Source organism: Oryctolagus cuniculus, chromosome 7 (genome assembly GCF_964237555.1).
Source record: "Oryctolagus cuniculus chromosome 7, mOryCun1.1, whole genome shotgun sequence".
NCBI classification, from domain to species: Eukaryota; Metazoa; Chordata; class Mammalia; order Lagomorpha; family Leporidae; genus Oryctolagus; species Oryctolagus cuniculus.
The window spans coordinates 148,142,920-148,163,387 of record NC_091438.1 but is presented as its reverse complement, the minus strand read 5'-3'; the positions used below and the strand labels follow the sequence as shown (position 1 = coordinate 148,163,387).

The 20,468-nt window shown below is 59.7% G+C and overlaps 1 protein-coding gene and 1 long non-coding RNA gene across 7 annotated transcripts in view; both read left to right on the top strand.

Moving 5' to 3' along the window:
• Window positions 1-6,372: 6,372 nt before the first annotated feature.
• On the top strand, window positions 6,373-16,355 carry LOC127493695 (uncharacterized). Of its 2 annotated transcripts, XR_011390186.1 has the most exons (4): window positions 6,373-6,425; window positions 10,136-10,295; window positions 10,623-11,781; window positions 14,459-16,355. It is a non-coding gene; the product is annotated as an uncharacterized lncRNA (long non-coding RNA). The 2 variants fall into 2 exon arrangements; XR_007924143.2 differs by lacking the exon at window positions 6,373-6,425 and having other exon boundaries at window positions 8,589-10,295.
• A 2,267-nt stretch (window positions 16,356-18,622) lies between these two features.
• The window catches only part of EPHB2 (EPH receptor B2), a 177,262-nt gene continuing 175,416 nt past the window's right edge, over window positions 18,623-20,468 (top strand). For 2 of the 5 annotated variants that reach the window (XM_051857961.2, XM_051857957.2), the window contains exon 1: window positions 18,632-18,821. In XM_051857961.2, the coding sequence (XP_051713921.1) occupies window positions 18,761-18,821 (61 nt within the window). In that variant the 5' untranslated portion in view covers window positions 18,632-18,760. Of the gene's footprint in view, window positions 18,822-20,468 lie in introns of all 5 variants that reach the window. The other 3 variants (XM_051857960.2, XM_051857959.2, XM_051857962.2) reach the window with 2 other exon arrangements.

Below are 20,468 nucleotides of genomic sequence, written 5' to 3'. Positions count from 1 at the left end.
TCTGGGCTCTTGGCTTCCACCTGGCCCAGCCCCAGTTGTGGTGGGCATTTGGGGAGTGAACCAGGGGGCAGCAGATGTCTGTCTGTCTGTTACCTGTCCGCCTATCCATCTCCCCATCTAGCTTGTTTTCTGTTGCTTTGCCTTTCAAACACATACAAATAAAATAAATAAAAATTTCAGGAAAGAGAAAAAAGGAATTGAAAAGGAAATTCAGGGCAGGTATTTGGTATTCAGCCCAGCGGTTTAGACGCCAGATTGGGACGCCTGCATCCCATATTGGACGGCCGGGGTCCGAGTCCCAGCTCAGCCTCAGGTGCCGGCTTCCTGCCGGTGCGCGCCCTGGGAGGCAGCAGTCATGGCCCAAGTGCGTTGTCCCTGCCGCCATGTGGGAGCCTCAGATGGAGCTCCAAGGTTTCAGCTTGGACCTCAGCCAGCCCTGGTTCTTAGGGGCATTCGTGGCATGAACCAGGAGAAGGCAGACGTCTCTGTCTGTCTTTGACTCCTTTTCTTTGTGTGTGTCTCTCTGCCTCTCAAATAAAATGAAAAGAAATAAACAAATTTTACAAGTTGCTGTAAAGATCTTTGTATAGTTATCCATCGTAGGCACATTCCACACACTTCCAGGAGCCTCCTGGTGTTGTGTGATGGAGCTAATGCCAGGCCCCTCCTCTCTGCTTCCAGAAAGGGTTTGTAAACTGTGGAGTCCGTGCAAGATCCCCTCATAACTGCCAGAGATGGGAAGGGTCTCGGGCAGCATAGTCTTAATTAGATTGCTGAAAAACAGCTGAGCCACGGGGGCCAGGGCTGTGGTGTAGCGGGTAAAGCTGCCACCTACAGTGCCAGCATTCCATACAGGCACTGGTTTAAGACCCAGCTGCTCCACTTCCAATCCAGCTCTCTGCTAGGTCCTGGGAAAGCAGTAGAGGATGGCCCAAGTCCTTGGGTTCCTAAACCCACATGGGAGACCTGGAAGAAGCTCCTGGCTCCTGGCTTCAGATCGGCACAGCTCTGGCTGCTGCAGCCAACTGGGGAGTGAACCAGTGAATGAAAGACACTCTCTCTCTCTCTCTCTCTCTTTCTCTCTGCCTCTTGTAAATCTCTTCTTCGAATAAATAACGAAAACAAGAACCAGCTGAGCTATGGATTGTGCCCAATTTCCTCATTTTACAGGGAGGAAGCCGAGGTTCTGACCGGAGGGGGCCAGCGTCACTCGTCTCCCGGCGTCCGGCGACACGGAGCACAAGAGAGGTGTTTGCCATTTTGATTCACAGCCCCTGTCTCTCACAGGGGCCCCCGAATCAGGGGACAAGTCCTCCCCTGGGCATCAGAAATCCTGGTTCCCAGGCTGGCCTGACCCGAACTTGAAGATCCTCCCTTGCCGTCAGTCAACATCAAGAGCTGGATGGACAGGCTCGGACAGCTATTTCGTCCCATCGGCCAAGCGCCATAAGGAAAACAAAACGCTGTTTCTGTAGCACTGACCCACAGGCAGAAGGCAAGGACCCAGCATCCCAAAAGCATTCCAACACGAGACAATGAAATCAAAATCCCTCGCCCCGGAGCTGGCAGGGTGAGCTGAGAGGGACACTTCCCACTCCTGACGGCACTGGCCATAGTGTCCAACCCTGGAGCAGCCAAAGCCTGCGAATAGGGTCCGTGCGTCCGCTTGCCTAGGTTAGAAACGCCATCTCTGACTTTATTCTAAGGAAGTAAGGACAACTTGAGTGCCGGAATGTGGTTGCTTGGGCAGGGCGAGAGAATGAATGTCCAGAGGACTCGGGGGCCAACCGCCCCCCACACACACACACACCCCGGACAGAACGCCCTGCAGCCGCCAGAATGAGCCGGAGCTGGAGCCACGGTGTTGCAGTCACAGCAGCCACGCTGCCCCGCGAAATGCGCTTTGCTGCTCCTTTGCTGCTCCCGTTTTTGGGAAATGTACGGTGGAAAACAGGGAGGATGTTCGCTAACAGACGGAAGTGCTCATGCCCGGTGCTGGGACTGTGGCCGTCTTTCCAGGTCCATTCCTCCTGAAATAAGAGGGCGACATAGCTGCCAATCCCTCCCGGCTCTGGAAGTCTGGAATGAGGGCCCCTCCTCGGCCTGGGGCTCACTGACATCAGTGCCTCCCTCTTGTCCCCAGTGTGGATGGTGACATGCACAGGTGACAGCCAGCCGAAGAGGGAAGCGGCTGTCTCGGGCGTTGCCTTCCGTCTCGGCCGGGACGTCAGCGGTGGAAGATGCTGGTGTGTGTCATCCGTGAGACGGCCTCCCGGTGGCTGCAGAGGCCGGAAACCAGGTGTCAGAGCAGACAAAGGAGTCCTCGGCGCGTGAAATGGGACTTGGACCCGGGCCTGCCTGAGCCCGGAGGGCCCCGCCCAGCCAGACGGCCACGGGGGCCCCCAGGGCAAAGCCAAGGGTGGTGCACCTCCAGGATGCAGCGAGCCCCCACCCGGGTGGGGGGGCAGGCGGGGAAGATGAGGGCCCCAGAAGTGAATCAGAAATGCCTTGAGACCCTCAGAGGGTTCCCACATTTTGGGAACCCCTGCTTCTCAACACTTTCTATGGCGAGAGACCATTTTGTTTTTAAAATTTCCAATCTGTTGCAGACAGATATTTCCATCCAAGACAACACACATGAATTTGCAGTGCAGTATCCTAAGTGGTCAAATTCACAGGGAGTAGGGGCCGCCCGAGACACCCACGTCCCTGTGGGAGCCGGGTGGAGCCCCGGCTACCTGCTCATGCGCACCCTGGGAGGAAGCAGGTGCCGGCTCAGACGTGTGGGTCCTTGCCACCCATGCGGGACACCTGGCCCAGCCCCAGCTGTTGCCGGCCTTTGGGGAGTGAAGACCTCCATCTGTCTGTGTGTCTCTGTCTCTCCTTCTCTCCCCCACGCCCGTCTTTCAAATAAAACAAATTAAAAGAAAAGAGAGTGGAATGGTGGTTACAGGGCCTGGGAGCAGGAGGGGCTGGGCGCACCCGGAGCTCCTGTTTGTAAGAGGAGAAAGCTCTGGAGGTGTGTCTACACCACCACGAACTGCACACTCTACAAACCAGCTCGGACGGTCCATCAGCTTACGTGCCTTCCTCCCACCATCAAGTCGGTTTCTAACCTGTAATAATGCAAGTGCCAATATATGTGTTATGTTGAAATGACAGTCCCTGCTCCATGAAGCAACAGCGCTAACACGGCAGGAAATGCAAGAAACATAGCCACTGGAGGACACGCAGTGAAATCATCGTTTAGCAGATGAACTATTGGATACGGGCACCCGAGCTTGAGTGGCGTGGCTTCTGCGCAGCCCTGGAGCCAGCCACAGCCCCTGCCCGCCCACGACAGGCACAGACGTGTATCACACACACACAGCGACTCCTCTCCGAAGGAGTGCAGCGGCCGAGGGGCGAGTCACTGCCTGCGACGCCGTGATCCTGTATCGCAGCGCCGGCTCCCATCCCAGCTGCTCCATTTCTGATCCAGCACCTGCTGATGCGCCTCAAGCAGCAGAGGATGGCCCAAGTGCGTGGGTCCCTGCCACTCCTGTGGGAAACCTGGATGGAGTTCCTGGCTCCTGGATTTGGCCTGGCCCAGCCCTGGGGTGTTGCAGCCATTTGGGGAGTGAACCAGTGGATGGATTATTCTCTCTCTCTCTCTCTCTCTGATGCTCTGCCTTTCAAATAAATCTTTAAATAATAAGGAAAAGAAAGTGTGGAGCCCCGGTGGCTTGGCCCAGCTCCCCATCACCCCCGACATCGGCTCTGGTGTCTGGTACAGAGGGAAACATCTCTCCCCATGTCCCGCCCTGTGCCGCCCTGGACACAAAGGCAGGCCACACACCGGTGACACAGCGGCCATGAGCTGTGTGGCTGCTGACATCACAGATGGACGCAGCTCCGGGAGGGAGGGAGGGAGGCCCTGAGCAGGGCGAGAAAAGCCACTGCTCCTGGGCGAGGAAAGACGAATTAGCTCGCTAACCCCTTCCTCCCCAGAGCACCAGGCATGCACAGCCCCGCCCCTCTCGGATCCCCAGCCGTGGCTGGTGGTTGCCGACGCGCTTAGGAGGCGCGGAGAGTCCACAAGCAACATGAAATAATCCGCATCACTCTGAACTCTGGACCTGTGTCGGTGCAGTTAGGAAGGCACGTGGAGCGTGGCAGCCACGGCCCACGCGACACGGGGGTTCGGCCTGGATATGGCTTTGAGAGACTGTAACACTCCAGATACACACGTGACATGATTTAGATGGAGAACCTAAATGGTTTGTAATATTTTCCACAATTGTTGTCATTTATCATGGGCAACCCCATCACGGCGTTTAAGCTTGCTATGTAAAATTCATGGCTCATTTCCTAATCTAAACATTGCTTTTAAGAATTTTATTGACAATTTGTTGCTACATCCTCAACAGAGCAAGTGTTTCCAAGTTGAAATTAATTAAAAACTCTCTGAGAAATACAATGGCTCGAAGAAGGCTGTAATTTCGCATTACCATCAACAGAACAAAAATTACCTGAAAAATCTTGATTATAGCAGCGTAATTACTGATTTTGCTGAAATACAGGCAAGAAAAACAAAATTGATAGAATAAATATATAATAATGTGCGAGTCATCCATATTTTTATTTTATTACTCATCCGGCCGCCAAGAAACTTCCCAAACAGTAATGACATTCACTCGTCCTAGGTAGTCTGCTGACTTCCTGTCGTATCGAAGCTGTAGAGTTACCGGGTCAGCGATGTGACACAGCAGGCAAAGCCGCAACCCACAACACCGGCATCCCACACAGTCGCTGGTTCCTGTCCCAGCTGCTCCACTTCCAATCCAGCTCCCTGCTAATGGCCTGGGAAAAGCAACGGAAAATGGTCCAAGTGTTTGGGTTCCTGCACTCACATGGGAGACCTAGAAGAATCTCCTGGCTCCTGGATTCGGATTGGCCCAGCCCCGGTCGTTATGGCCAACCTGGGGAGTGAACCAGTGGACGGAAGACCTCTCTCTGTCTCTGTCTCTCCCTCTCTCTTGGTAGCACTATCAAATAAATAATCTCTAAATCAAATTAATAAATCCTTAAAAGTTAACTTTCAAAAGTATAGCATTACATATGTTTTATATTTCCTATAACGGGCTGCACCTAATAACATTTTGCTCCACGAGAGACCACACAGACAACAGCGGTTCTGGAAGCTTCTGTCTGCTACATCACAGCCCTCTTCCTTTGCCTATCTGAACTCTGTGGTGCCTGCGTGGTGACAAAACCGCCTGTCTGAGAACAGAGCCCCGTCACTAGGCGGCACATACCTCTAGCTGTCTAACTGCTGGTTAGCTTGAGCCCCAGCTTTGAAAGATTGCCATGTGTGGCACACAGAGCTCTATGCCCCTCTTGCCCCCACACCCCACAACAGTCGCACAGTTTGGCCAAGGAACCTGCGCAGGACCGGGACCCCATGTGATTCAAAAGCCTTGTCCAGCGTGCAAACACGCATTTAGTGAGCACCTGCAGGGAACCAGGTCAGGATGTGCCGTGCACAGCCCCTGCGGGAGGTGGGCCACAGAGTGGTCATGCCCACACCAGTTTGTAATTCGAGTGGGCCACGCCTGAGGGTCACCCACATCTGCTCTGTGTAACTGTGACTTTCAAGTAAATAAATACATCTTTAAACAAAATTACAGTGGCCTGACTCGGGCGTTTTCAACTTTACAACAGCACAACACGCTGGGTACTCAACAGAAAAACCTCGCTTCCAACGTTGAGGGCTGCTCTGCCCTGGGGTTGCTGACACGCAGTCTGGTCCTCTCTCGTGATGCCGGGCACTGGTGGGCACCGAGGCTCCAAGTCAGCCCACCACCAGCAGGTGCAGCTGCCCACAACTGGGCCCCGGTGTCCTATAGGGTGGGTGGCTTCAGCGCCTTTGTTTCATTAGTGTCAGAGGCAGAGAGACAGAGAGATCGCCCATCTGCTGGGTCAGTCCCTAAATGCACGCAGAGGCTGGGACTGGGCCGGGCCAAAGCCAGGAGCCAGGAGCTTCATCCAGGTCTCCCACGTACATGACAGGACCCAGCTCCTCCTGGAGTTCCTCCTCTCTGCTGCCTCCCAGGGTGTGCAGAAGCAGAAAGCTGGAATGAGACCCAGGCGCTCTGATGTGGGACGCAGCATCTTGGCCCAACGCCCACCCCTGGGCGCATTTTCAGCTTAGGAGGGGGTTATTCAGGAAGTAAGCTCCATGGAGCACCTGCCTTCCCTTTCCCAGAGGGCCGAAACCCTCACTGGCCCAAGGTCACACAGAAAGGGTGTGGCCGAGCTGGGCGGGCCCAGCCATGGTCAGCTTCTGCTGTGGTTTGCACACGGATGCCAAGTTCAAGTTCCGCATTCTGAAGCACCTGGGACCGTCTGAGAAGCCATGGAAATGGAGCAGGCTGGGCGCGAAGGTAGCCAGGCTTCCCGGAAGAGTGGATGGGAGCGGGTGAGAGGGGGCTGGGGTGGGACAGGGTGGAGCCGGTGCCCAGAAGCCACCGCTCAGGCGTGGAGTGCGGAGGGAGGAGGCAGGGAAGGGTGACGACAGCCCCAGGGGGCCGGCCGAGGTTTCCAGCGGGGTGACTGGGAGGCTGGGGGGGGGGGGGGCTCTGTGGTGGGTGGGACTTGGAGGAGGCCCTGGGGACAGTTCCTCAGGCAGTGGAGGGAGGCGCAGTTCTGGAGAACAAACCAGGGCCGGCGCTGGCGCTGCGGCTCCCAGGCTGGGGGTGGGGGCAGCCCTGACTCCACCCCTCCAAGCTGTGCGCTCTGGGGCGATCGCCAACCTCTCTGAGCCTCATTTCCACAAGGACAATGGAGCCTAGCCCTCTGTGCCCCCCGCCGTGTTTCTTTGTCTTCCTGAGCCAGCAAAGCCCGGCTGCAATGTGCGGACCAATCCAGGAGTCGCTGGCTGCTCAAATTCCAGTTTCGATTCATTACCAGGACGGCAAATGGACAATGCGCTTGCTCAGTCACGCTATCCCAGTCCACGTTCTCAATAGCCACGTCCCGCTGGGTGGCTCCCTGCGGGACGGGGCAGGAGGGACCGTGTTCATCTTGGTGGAAAGTTCCGCTGCACAGCTGCGCTGGGTGATGGAAATGGGCAATTTTTAAGTTTCTTTTTTTTTTAAAGATTTATTTATTTATTTGAAAGTCAGAGTTACACAGAGAGAGGATAGGCAGAGAGAGAGAGAGGTCTTCCGTCCTCTGGTTCACTCTCCAATTGGCCACAACGGCCGGAGCTGCGCTGATCGGAGCCAGGAGCTTCTTCTGGGTCTCCTGCGCCGGTACAGGGGCCCAAGGGCTTGGGTCATCTTATACTGCTTTCCCAGGCCATAGCAGAGAGCTGGATTGGAAGAGGAGCAGCTGGGACTTGAACCAGTGCCCGTATGGGATGCCGGCACTTTAGGCCAGGGCGCCACAGTGCCAGCCCAGATTTTTAACTTTCTAGTAGACACATCTGAGCAAGTAAGAAGAAACAGGTACAGCTGATTTTAATAACACGTTTTAGTTAACCCAGTGTATCGCGAATATCATTTCAACATTTCGCCAGCACTCTTTTTAAAGATCTGTTCATTTATTTGAAAGAAAGAGAGAATCTTCCATCTGCTGGTCCATTCCCCAAATGGCCACAATGGCCAGAGCTAGTTCAGGCCAACGTCAGGAGCACGGAACTGCATCCGGGTCTCCCAAGTAGGTGGCACGGGTCTGAGGGCTTGGGCCATCCTCCACTGCTTTCCCAGGCACATTAGCAGGGAGCTCAGTCAGAAGTGGAGCAGCCAGGACTCGAACCGGCGCCCATCTGGGATGCTGGTGTCTCAGGAGACAGCTTAACCTGCACCACAACACGAGCCCCTCACTAACATTTTGTTTTTAAACTCATGAGATATTTTACTGTTTTCTTACTATGCCTTTGCAAATGGACGTGTATTTTTGCAGCTGTGCACATCTTAATTCAGACAAGCCACTCTTCAAGTGGTCGCCGCACTGGACACAGCAGTAATGGGACGAGGCCCGAGGAACTGTATGAGTTCTGCCTCCTTCTTCTGTGGCAGTGCTGTGTGACCTTGGGCGAGTTCTGCAGTCTCTGAGCCTTGACGGCTCACCTGTCTAATGGCGCGATGGCCCACAGGTGACATTCTCTACGTGAAAGGATTCTGCTCTGTCCCTGATGTACACCCTCATGTCATCACCTGCTCTGTCGCTACCCCAGCAGTGCAGGATCGTGCCGTCTGTGGCGCAGTGCACGGCACAGCGGACGGCACAAGTGCCCGAGCAGGCTGAGCTTCTACACGGCAGGGCCGGGGTCTGCTCATCTCTGCCCCCAACCCCGCCCGCCCCGGCTGGCCCAGAGCTCCCCTCCCTGTCTGGGCTTCCTCCTGTGGTTAGACAGGTGTGAAGCTGCTCCGTCTGGTGCCTGCCCTCACCCCCAGGGCCCAGTTCTGAGCTCATGACTCAGGCTCAGCAAACACTGGCCGACCGTGAGGCAGCTGGTGGTTCAGAAAGCCAGGCCGGGTGCTGGCGTAGGGGTGGGGAGGGAAGGGCTGGGCTGGGAGACAGGGGGCTGCTGTAACTCCATCTGCTGCGCCGGGTCGGGGTGGGGGTTCCGTTCCCTCCCCAGGCCTCAGTTTCTTGAGTGTGAAATGAGCAAGTCAAACCTGATGACAGCCAGGAGCTCCTGCGCCCTGGCGCTGTGGGCCTGGGAGCAGCCGGGGTCGGCTCAGCCGTGGGGGCATAGCCGCCGCGGCCCTCCTGGACACGGCCGCTCCCCGGAAGATGGGTGTGGTCGCACCTCGGCAGTCCTGAGCTGTGTTTGCCAAGCTCCGAATGGCTCCCAGATCCTTCCTGCTGCAGGTACTCTCCGTGTGTCTGCTGTTGTCACATAGAGGTAGGAGGGGACTTCAAAAACCCATGGAAAACAGAATTAAAAGATATGCATACTTTGGTGCCAAAAATTTCAAAGTCCATGCATAGGAGGGAGTCTTCAAAAAGTTCTTGAAGGGGCCGGCATGGGGGGTGAAGCCGTCATCTGTGATGCAGGCATCCCATAGGGGCGCCGGTTGGAGTCCCGGCTGCTCCACTTCCGATCCAGCTCCCTGCTCATGTGCCTGGGAAAGCAGTGGAGGATGAGCCAAGTCCTTGGGCCCCTGCACCCACATGGGAGACCCAGAAGAAGCTCCTGGCTCCTGGCTTCAGTCTGGCCCAACCCCACTCATTGTGGCCATTTGGGGAGTGAACCAGAGGATAGAAGATCAATCTTTCCTTCTCTCTGCAATTCTGCCTTTCAAATAAATAAAATAATTTTTTTTAATTCATGGAAAATGAAATTAAAAAACAAATATTTTGGTACAAAGAATCTCAAAATCTGTGCATAGGTGGGGTCTTCAAAAACTTCACTGAAAGTGTGTAGCATGAAAGACCCTTGCATGAATTTTTTTGCCCCAAAATAAACTTGTCTTTTTTTTTAAGTTTTTTATTTTTATTTTTATTTATTTATTTTTTTGACAGGCAGAGTGGACAGTGAGAGAGAGAGACAGAGAGAAAGCTCTTCCTTTGCCATTGGTTCACCCTCCAATGGCCGCCGCGGCCAGCGTGCTGCGGCCGGCACACCACGCTGATCCGATGGCAGGAACCAGGTACTTATCCTGGTCTCCCATGGGGCGCAGGGCCCAAGGACTTGGGCCATCCTCCACTGCACTCCCGGGCCACAGCAGAGAGCTGGCCTGGAAGAGGGGCAACCGGGACAGAATCCGGCGCCCCGACCGGAACTAGAACCCGGTGTGCTGGCGCCACAAGGCAGAGGATTAGCCTAGTGAGCCGCGGCGCCGGCCCTAAACTTGTCTTTTAAATCCATTTTCCAGGAATGTTTTGAAGTGCTCTTGAGCAAGTGTGTGTGTGCATATGTGTATGTGTGTGCATATGTGTGCACGCGTGTGCATGTGTGTATATATGTGTGTGCACACATATATTGCTGTCACATTCATACATTGTATTACTTATAAGGCGCTTACCCTGACTGAATTATCATGACCTTGAGCCCACATGAAGCCAGCAGGAGAGGAGGAACCCGGGCACTGCCGCAGCAGCTGCTGGACTTGGCCACACTTTGTCCCCACATCCACCCCAGGCGGTGCGGTTGCTGAGGCCTGGAGCGCAGACGCCATTCCCCGAGGGCCCCACGGCCAGTGAGTGGCAGAGCAGGGGATCAAACCCGTTCTGCCTCCTGCCCTTTCTCTTCACTGCTGTTGGAGCACCAAGCCGTGTGACCTATGGCAGATCCCTGCAAGGTGAGCACTCCAGACGCCCCCTTCTGGGAAAACCTGCCCCTCACTCCTAGGAGCTCTAGCCCAGGGCGGGGCCCTGGGAGGTTGGGGTCCCTCCCATCGCCTCTTCCTGGCCAGGCCTGCCCCATCATGGCAGCCGGGGCAACCAGGCGCTCAGAAGTCTGCCCTTTCTGCAGCCTCATTTGCATAATCCCCACAATCCAATGCAGACCCGGCTTCCCTTTGTGATCTTAATTAAGTGGAGGGGAGACTCCTGGGCCAGCAGAGCTGGCTCCTGTTTGCTCCCCATTGTCCCCCTGTGGTGCCACCCCTACTGCTTTGTCTCTGCAGAGCTGGAATTCAGGAACAAAAGTTTGACCTTCCACCTGCGAGTCCCCCATTGCTGGCTCCCCATGGGGCCTGGGATGGGGCCTGGGATCCGTGAGTGTTGAAGGTGCAGAGCATTGGCACTTACAATGAATCCTGGGGGCCAGCGTGGTGGCACAGCAGGCTGAGCTGCTCCCGGCGACACCGGCATCCCATATGGGCGCCGGCTCATGTCCTGGCTGCTCTGGTTCCAATCCAGCTCCCTGCTAATGCGCCTGGGAAAGCAGCGGAAGATGGCCCAAGTGCTTGGGTCCCTGCCCCGCCCCCATGCAGGAGACCCAGACGGAGCTTCTGGCTCCTGTCTTCAGCCCGTCCCAGCCTCTACTGTTGAAGCCATTTGGGGAGTGAACCAGCAGATGGAATACCTCTCTCTCTCTCTCTCTCTCTCTCTCTCTCTCTCACCAACTCCCTTCCTCTTTCAAACAAATAAATCTTTTAAAAAAAAAAATTAGAAAACAATAGCGAATGCTGGAGGAAGAAAGTAGAATAGGATGTGAGTTAGCAGTGAGACAGACGAGCTACTTCCCATCTCAGACGGTTACAGGGTTGAGCTCTGCCCAGCCTTCCAGATGGTTCTAGAGAAACAAGAATGCCCACCTCGTCCCCCGGGACTCCCCTGGTCCCAGCCTCCTAACTCGAAGCCCGAGGCCAACAGCCACGTCCGCTGCTTAACCTGGAGACCCTGGAACCTCCGCTGCCCTTGACCTTGAGGAAGCCACTTCCCTTCTCTGAGTTTCTTCATTCACAAAATGAGAAGGGTGGAGAAGCCGACGCCAGGCTCTTCTGGATGTAAAACCCCAAGGTTGTCATCACCAGCGCGGCCGCCTGGATGGCACAGCGGTGGGTGGGAGCCACTTCCCAGGGGCGGAGCCTGTGCAGGGGATGTAGGGGAGGCCCTCAAAGCTGCTGCCCCTTCCCTCCTCCCCGCTCCTCTCCGAGACCCCAGACGCCGGTTCCCACGCGAGCACAGGAGAGGACGAGCGCCAGAGCCCCCAGTTCTGCCAACTCCGCCGCAGCTCGCCAGGGGACCCCGCGCAGAGCAGGTCCCTCCCCCAGCTCGGAAGCGCCGCCCTCCCCCGCCTGCAGTGCGGCCCCTCCCCAGAGGCACGGTCAAGCAGTCGAGGTGAGCGCCCAGGGGAACGAGCTGCACAGGGCAGCCGGGCACAGGAGCCCCAGCAAACCTCCCGGGGAATGCGCAGGCGTGACGGGGCTAACACGTGCCAAGTGCTCGGGGCGGCCCGGGCAGCCGCGGTTACTGTTACCATCATCCCCGCGGTTAGCCAGCCCCCAGATTCTGAATCATCCGAGTCCTGTTCCGCCTCCCCTTCTCGGTTCCACCGAGTGCCCATCACGAAGTACAGATTCCTCGTTTTTGACTGTAAAAGGTGTCCTTCCAAAAACTCCTGCGTCAATGTCTTACAATGCCGAGACTCATCCCAGGTCTTATGTCACCACCTCCTAGAAGCCTGCCTGCTTGTCATCCTTTCTCCTCTCTAACCATCCATCCATCCTTCCATTCACCCACCTATCCATCCATCCATCTGCCCATCCATCCATCCATCCATCCATCCGTCTGCCCAACCATCCATCCGTCCATCCGTCCACCCATCCATCCATCCATCCATCCGTCTGCCTATCCATCCGTCCGTCCACCCACTCATCCACCCGTCCATCTGCACTTCCTTCCTTCCTTCTTTCCTTCCTTCCAACCCCTCCTCCCCCAATTTGGCAGATACCGCCTGAACACTTCCTTTCTCCTCGGCCCCGATCGAACATGAGCCGGCTGCATCTTTGTCCTAAAACTCCACTCCTGGGCCGGAACCTTTGCAGGGAGCTCAGCTTCTCCTGGCTGCGTGAGTTTCCCTTGCAGGTACAAGGGTCCTTAGAGACGGGGGGCTGCCCGTTAGCCTTCTGCGTGCCTCTCCGGCCCCCGCGCCCAGCTGCGTCTGGGCACAGGTGGGGGCCGCGCTCCCAGCCTTTCGTGCCTCCACGCCCAGCTCCCCTACCCTGCCGCACCCCTCCCGCCAGGCACCCATCAAAACTGCACTTTGAAACTGGCAGATTGGGAAACGCCTGCCCAGTGAACCTCCATAAACCGTGCGGCTCTGGGCGCTGGGATCAAAGCCTCGGGCTCGGGTGCGACGTGGCGACCTTTCTCCCAGACAGGGCCCCTCCAAGGCTGGCAGAGGCGCGTCTGTCCCCCGGCCCCTTTCATCTTCTAACAGGGCAACGGAGGCTCAGGAAGCCACACGGGCACTCACAGCCACGTGGAGAGCTGCCAGGGGCGTGAACTCGGGTCCCCTAAAATCCAATCTGGTGCCTTATCGGCCACGGCACACACAGAGGCCTCAAGAGGGTCTTATCCCGGGGACCCAGAAGCCTGGTGCCCAGCGCAGCATCCACTGGTCTGCAGAGTGACCTTAGCCAAGTCACTTCCTCTCCAGGCACAGCTTCTTCCGCTGTGGAGTGGGGAGGGCGGCCATGCTGGCGGGAGGATCACAGCAGGTGCTGGAGACTGGCTGTCCCTGCAAGAAGACACCCCCCCCCCATCAGAGTCCTTGCCCCCAAGCCAGGTGACCCAGGCCCTCCCAGCTCCTGGGAGGAGGACGCCTCTGCTCCGGAGCTGCAGTAACTCCCAGGGACACCAGGTGGCAGTCGAGAGACTGGCTGCTGGGAGCCGCAGCCCAGCCCAGCCTCCGAGTCACAAAGAGCCAGCCACAGGGCTGGGGCGAGGAGTCAGGCGCGGGCTGGATCGGGCCCTCCTGAGTGCTCCTGCCACCTCCGAGCGGCACCCAGGGTGGAGCTGGGAAGGCAGACGCCTGCAGGGGAGGCAGGAAGGCCCGGGAGCTGCTGGCCCTGCGGCCCATCGTGTTCCCGGAACAGCACCCTGCTGTGTGCCTTCCCCAGTCTCTGACAACCAGGGGCGAGCTAGGAGGAACCAGAATAGGGACAGGCACCAGACACAGCCCTGCACACACAGCAAGGTGACAGTGCTGCTTGCTCCCTGCGCCTGGAAAGCGCCTGGCAGGAAGGGGCTGGAACTATTCACAGTGGCTCCGGGCCTGGGGAGGTTCTGGGTGATTTTCATTCTCCTTTCGAACTCTTCTCTAGCCATTCTGTTTCTAACAAAATATGCATTACTTTATCCTGGAAAAAATGTGCTTTTGTAAAGGAGAAGGAAAGACATTAACTGTCAAGAGGCTTTTTTTTTAAAGTATTTTTGAAAAGTATTATTTGAGAGTGGGGGGGGGGGTGGGTGGAGAGAAACAAGAGCTCCCACCCACTGGTTCACTCTGCACATGCCAGGTCCACCCAGGCCTCCCACATGGGTGGCGGGGACCCAAGTCCTTGAGCCATCCCTGCTGCCTCCCAGGGCGTGCGTCAGCAGGAAGCTGGAGCCGGGACAGAAACCCAGGCATCCCAGGGGCCTCGTAAGCTTGAGGACGGGCGCCCACCCCCGGGGGCAGTCACCTCCCCGGGGAAAGCCTGCCCCCTTTCCTCCGGCAGGGGGAGTGACTGCCTTCCCCGTGCCCTTGGCGCGTTGGGACAACTTGTGTCCAAGCTCCCTTTCCACGGCTGCTCATCGGCTCGCCCTGGGTCACTGGGTGCCGCCCCTGCCCACACGCAGCGGTGGAGCTGAGATAGGCTGAAATATACACACCGCATTCCGTAGATGGAGTGGGAAAAAAAAAAGACTGCAAGATGGTTCATCAATCACATGTTGAAATCACAATATTGTGGCTATGTTGGGTTAAATAAACAAGTGGAAATCAATTCCACCTGTTTCTTCTTACTTTCAGTTACGGACTTTTGTGTTTCCATTGGACAGCGCCGGTCCGCCAGCTTCCGGAGCGCAGGTGTGTGACTCTCCCCACGCAGGCCCAGGGAGGGGACGGGCCCCCGGCTGGGGTCGCACAGCAAACTGGTGGCAGAACTAGGACTTGGGCCAGGACTCTGTGCTGAGACCCCCTCCATCCCCGGCCTGGCCCGGGCTGCAGGGAGCCCGATGCCCCCATGAGGCTTGTGGATGGGCGTCAGAGACCGGGGACACCAAGGGGACACTTCTGTCCCCTCTACAGGCTCTGTCACTCAGGACGACACCGTCCCCTTGGGAGGCCCTCCCACTGCAGGAATGGGGGCCTTGGAAGAGTCATGGGGGCCTTGAGCCCCCTCTGGCATGGCTGAGGTCCTCAGCGAAGTCTTCTTCCCACTGGGCCCACAGCAGTGGGAGAGCCAGGGCCAAAGGCAGCCTCAGATAAACCCCCTTTGCCAATGCCCTCATTCTGCATCTGTGGCAAGTGGGGCCCAGAGAGGGGGAGCATTCTGCCTGAGGTCACACAGCAAGGAAAGGGAGGACTGGGGCCTCCGTCCACGGGGTGCAGAGGCCAGGCCAGCCCCGCAGACCAGGACGGTGGCCTGGGTTAGCACCCGGGCTGCCCCCCCACCCTGGCCCTTCTCAGCCAAGTTCGTGCTGCTTCCCTTGCATCCGGGCCACCTGCTCCCTACTTAGAACCCTCTGTGGCTTCCGTTCGTGCTTAAAATACGCGATCTAGGTTCACCCTCCTGGCCTTGTCCCCCGCACCTCCGTTGTCTGCTGACCTCAGCCGCTGCTCCTGCGTGGGGCCCAGGCCCTTTGCACCTGGGGTTCCTCACACAGGGACCTCCCTGCCACCGTCTGTAGCGTCCAGCTTTCAGTGGTCACACATCCCCGGGCTGGAGCTGTCCCTTACCCACGGCAATCACTGCCCCGTCACCCTGTTCCCATTCCGGTCTCTTCCCGACCTTCCCCACGCTCCCCATCCTGTTGTACACCAGGGCACCTCAGAAGCTCATGGGAAGAGTGGATGAAAAGGGAACAGGTGTTTTCCATGAACTTTTTGAAGCCTGTAGGCTCCTGGACGGCAGGGCCTTGCCCGGCAGGTGCACAGCTGCGTCCCCGCCTCCCCGGTGCCCGCCTTGCGGGGAGGTGCCCGGATAGTGTCCGTCAATCAGATCTGATTGACAGAGACACGGACAAGTCAGGTCACCGAAGCCTCCCTCCAGCTGCGCCGAGAAGCAAGTCTGCGGCGTGTCCTTGGGCAAGTGCCTTCCCCGCCAGGGCGGGAGGCGCGGCATCGCCACGCTGCCAGGAGGCTCGCAGGGGAGGCTGGGCGCGCGAGCACGCGCGAGCTGACGGGTGTGAACGCCGCTCTGTAAACTGTTAAAGCGTGATTGCAAATGTGAGGAGGAGCTGTTGTCATTAGCCCAGGCGAGCTTACGCCGCCTCCCCTCCCCCTCCCCTCCTCTTCCTCCTCCTCGGAGCCCAGGCCTCTCTGGGCCTCCTGCTCGCACACAGGCACTTCCCGCAGGGAGCAGCTCCCAGGCTGGGATATGCAAATCGGACGCCACCCCAGGATCAGAGACACCAGCCAGGGCCCTTGGGGCTGATCAGCTTCCGGGAAACTGTTAAGCAGAGGGGTTGTCGCGAGCTGGGAGGCCGGTGCCCGTCGCAGCTCTGGTGGCGGCTGTGATGGGGCCGAGTCCCAGGGTCCAGAGTGGCGGGCAAGGGAGCCAAGTGGGCTGCATAGCTGCCCAGAAACCAGGGAGGAAGGGCCTGGCCCAATGGCAGCATCCAGGCTCCCTGGAGGATCTCAGATGAGGAATAAAAGAACATTTGGACAGAAAAGGATGGCTGAGAAGGGGGACTTTATTACTATCACTTTTGTAATGTTAAATACGTAAGGGGGCCCGCTCCGTGGCTCACTTGGTTCATCCTCCGCCTGCGGCGCGGCATCCGATGTGGGTGCCAGGTTCTAGTCCCAGTTGCTCCTCTTCCAGTCCAGCTCTCTGCTGTGTCCCGGGAAGGCAGTGGAGGATGGCCCAAGTGCTTGGGCCCTGCACCCGCATGGGAGACCAGGAGGAAGCACCTGGCTCCTGCCTTCGGATCGGCGCAGGGCGCCGGCTGTAGCAGCTATTTGGGGGGTGAACCAACGGAAGGAAGATCTTTCTCTCTGTCTCTCTCTCTCACTGTCTAACTCTGTCAAATAAAAAAATAATAAGACCGGAGACTAATGGATATTTAATTACATAACCTGAGTGAACCACTCTCTCCCTTTTGGCCTCAGCTTCCTAACCTGTAAAATGGGCGTGGGAAGTAGACCAAATGACTCCCTGAGCTGAAAGACACAAGGGGACTAGCCCTGGAGTTGGGCAGATGAGTGAGGTGGGGGGAGGGAGGTGTGAATTCTAGCCCAAGGTGCTGCGTGACCTTGGACAAAGAGCTGATCTGGTCCTCTGCTTCCTCATTTGTCTTTTCAGCCCTCAGAGCTAAAACAGTGAGGGGAACACTGTGTAAACAGCACCCAGGTCCCCCCCACACAGATGCTGGTCATGGGGGGCAGCTGCTGGGTTGGGTGGTGACAGGGGTCCCCCTAGAAAGGGCGCAGAAAGGCTGGACCGGCCGGGCCAGTAAGCAGCTGGGCCCCTGGGCGCACTGGGGTTGGTGCTGCTGGGAGCCCCCTCTGCCCCAAGCTGGGACGGGTTCCGGGTCCCTCAGGGCCTGGGCCCCCTGGAAAGTAGACAAGCAGGAGCATAGGAGAGCAGGAGCTGCACCCGGGGGGTCTGGACCCTGGCGCTCAGGCTTAGTAGGGGGCGCCTCCTCCCTGCCCACTCCCGCCTTAGGGAGCCACCTCCTCCTGGTGGCCTTTCAGGACGATGTCCATGTCACATGGACTCTCAGAGATGCCAAAGGTGACCCCATCTCCCCCCCTTACACCCCCTCCGAGCCCAGAGCCCATTTTCTCAGTCTGGACTTTCTGGGGTAGGGGGGCTAGATCCTGAAGGTTTTGGGTGGCACCCAGTGAACTCCAATCGCCGCCGCCTCTCCGCCGGGCTCCTGCACCCACCGCACAGGGCGCCCCGCTCCCGGTTAAGTCTCATTTGTCAAGAGTGTGGCTCCCAAGGCTGGGGGGGGCCCCCGCAGCCAGCCCACCATCCAGCCTCACAGAGCCTGCTAATGATGATGGTGATAAAGGCTGTCAGAGCCGGCTGGGACGTGGAAATGGAACAAGGGGTTGTGTCCTCCCTGGAGGGCCAGCCAGGCACAGGCCCGCTCCACGGTGCCGGCTGGGGTGAGGGCGTCCCCCAGAAACCCCACCCCCACCTTAAACCGCACGGGCACCCCGCTCAACAGAGAAGGAGAAATCCCCCGTGCAGGGGCTGCGGGAGGGGCTCGCGCTCGCTCAGAACAAGGCGGCGAGGGGCGGCCTGGGGTCTGCCTGCCAGGGCTCGGCCCACCGCTGCCAGCGGGACGCCCCCAGGCCCTCGGGGCAGCGCCAAGGCCCACTCCCCGAGTCGCAGGCCCCGGCGCCTGGGAAAGCCGCCTGTTTTGTTCCCAGTTCTCCCCCCACCCCTCCATCACCACCACCGGTTTTTTTTTTTTCTTCTTCCCATTCATAGCAGCTCGGTCCCTTTCGAAGCCGCAGGGACCCGGGTGGCAGGGCTGAGGCGAGGGGGTGGCACTCCCGGGGCCTGACAGGTAGCGTCCGCCCCCGCTCGGGGCAGCCCCCTTCCCTCGCCTGCCCCCCGGGTCCCCTCTCCCTGCCCCTGTCAGCCGCGCCAGACGCTCTCCGGCTTTGCAGCATTCAATAAAAATTGAGAAACATTTGGGCTGAAATCGCTGCTTTATCTGGAGGAGCCACAGCGCCGGGAGAGACCACTGCGGCGCGGGGGGGGGAGCCCGGGGTCGCGGCCGCCCGGGCGCGCGGGGTCGCTGCGCTCGGCCGCGCGCGCCGCCCCCGTGGGGGGCCCTGCGGACGCGGGGGGCCGGGGGCGCGGGGCGGCGCGCGGGCCGGGGGGCGCCGGGGCGCGCGCGCGGGGGGCGGCGGCCGGGCCGGGCTCCCCCCGCGCCCGCGGCTCAGGTGGGCCGTGCCCAGCGCTGGCGGAGCCCGGGTCCCCGTTCTGCCCGGGCTGGATGGCTCATTCTGCTGGCTGCGCGGTGGCGGCGGCTGTGTGTACGCCGCGCCTCGCCGCTCCCCCCGGCCCCCCGAGCCCGGGGCGCGCGCTCCCGCCCGGGCCGCCCGGGCCCCGCGGCGCCGCGGCCCGAGGCCCCGGGAAGCGCAGCCATGGCCCTGCGGAGGCTGGGGGCCGCGCTGCTGCTGCTGCCGCTGCTCGCCGCCGTGGAAGGTGAGCCGGCGGGCGGCGATGGGGGGCGGGGAACGGCCGGGCACGGGCGGCCGCCGGCGCCCACCTCCGCCCTGCGGCCCGCAAAGTTTGCCCGGGGGCTGGCGCGGGGCGCAGGTGGCCGCGGGGAGGTGTGTCCGGCCGCGCCGGGGGGCGCGGGCCCCGCGGGCGCCCGGGGGAGCGGCGGGCGCTGATTGACGGTGCCAGGAGGAGGCGAAGGGACCATCTTGCCGAGGCTTTGTAGCCAGCCCGGCAAGCGCCGCCCAGGGCTGGGGGCTGCCCACGCGCGCTCGCCTCCCCCCGGCCCGGGCAGCCCCCCTCGCGCGGGCCTGGCCTTGCTCGGCACCGGTGGAGGGCCCGCGCGGGCCGGGGGGCCCGGGCGCGCAGTCGGGGCCGCAAAGTTTGGCAGGGAGGCACCGCGGCTGGCTGGGGTGTGTGTGGGGGTCCCTGGTCCGCGCCCCCGGGACGGGGCCCGGCGCCCGGGAGAGCGCGGACTGGCAAGAGTGGAAGCGGGAGCGCCGGCCCCCAGCGCTGGTGCCTGCCCGTCGCCTGCGGCGTACAATGGGGTCTCCTCCCCGGGAGGGCTGCAGGGTGGGGGGGATGGGTCGGTGGGCATCTCTCGGCTGCGAGGGGTCTCCGGGCACCCCTGCCGGCCACCGCCCCGCGCGCGTTAGAGCCCAGCGTGGCGGCTGGAGCCCCAGGAACTCTCCAGCTGCCTCCAGGGCCGGACCAGATGCTCTTGCCATGTGTTGGCCTCGGCCGGGGTCGCCGGGCCCGCTCCCCATGCTGCCCCCGACCCCCAGGCAGGTCACGCCAGCGAGCTTGCTCGGGAGGGAAAGTTAGCGGGGTCTGGGCGTGTTCCCCGGGAGCGGCCCAGCGTGCGGGCCGAGAGCTGGATGTGAATAATGGCTCTGGGGTGGCGCGCGCGTCACAGTTTATGAAGTACTTTGCACCGTGCGCGCTTCTCTGTGGTTTACGGCGTGCTGCACCGTTGACAAGGTACTTTAAGCTTTGCAAAGCGCCTTCCCGCCGCAGCTGTGTTGGCTCCTTCGGAATCAGCCTTCCCGGGAGGCCAGGTGGGCGTGATTCCTGGCCCCTGGGAACCGCCGGGGCAGCCGAGCCTGAGAGAGCCCAGTGCCCCTCTCTCATCCAGGTCTGGGGCTTTGAAGTCGGGCTGCCCTGGCTGGCTTTTCCCGCCCCCCGGCAAGGTGAGCCCGTGCAGGATCCTGCCGCTGCTGCGGGCTGAGTACCCTCTTCTCCGGCCACTTTGGGGTGACCGGGAGCCCCTTCCCCTCTTGCAAACTTCAACACAACCTGATCAGACCTGGCCTCGGAGCTGCGGCCTCTGGAAGTGACATGGGCGGTGTGACTTTAGTGACTTCACTGGCCACACTCGGGGGCTGGGGGTGGCCCCGGAGGCCAGCTGTCCTCCGGCTCCTGTGGCTTCCCAGAGTGGGTGCCGTGCCGCCTCGCGGGCCCCGGGTGTGGAGGGCAGCCGTGGGCCCTCGCTGCTGGCGGGGGCTCCCAGGAATGTGGCAGAGGGTACCACTTATTAGCTGTGGCTTTGGAAATGACTCATGCGCTGGCCTCGCTATATGTTGCGATGTTTACAGTATTCTGGGGAGCTGGCATAAATATCGCTATTTAGGT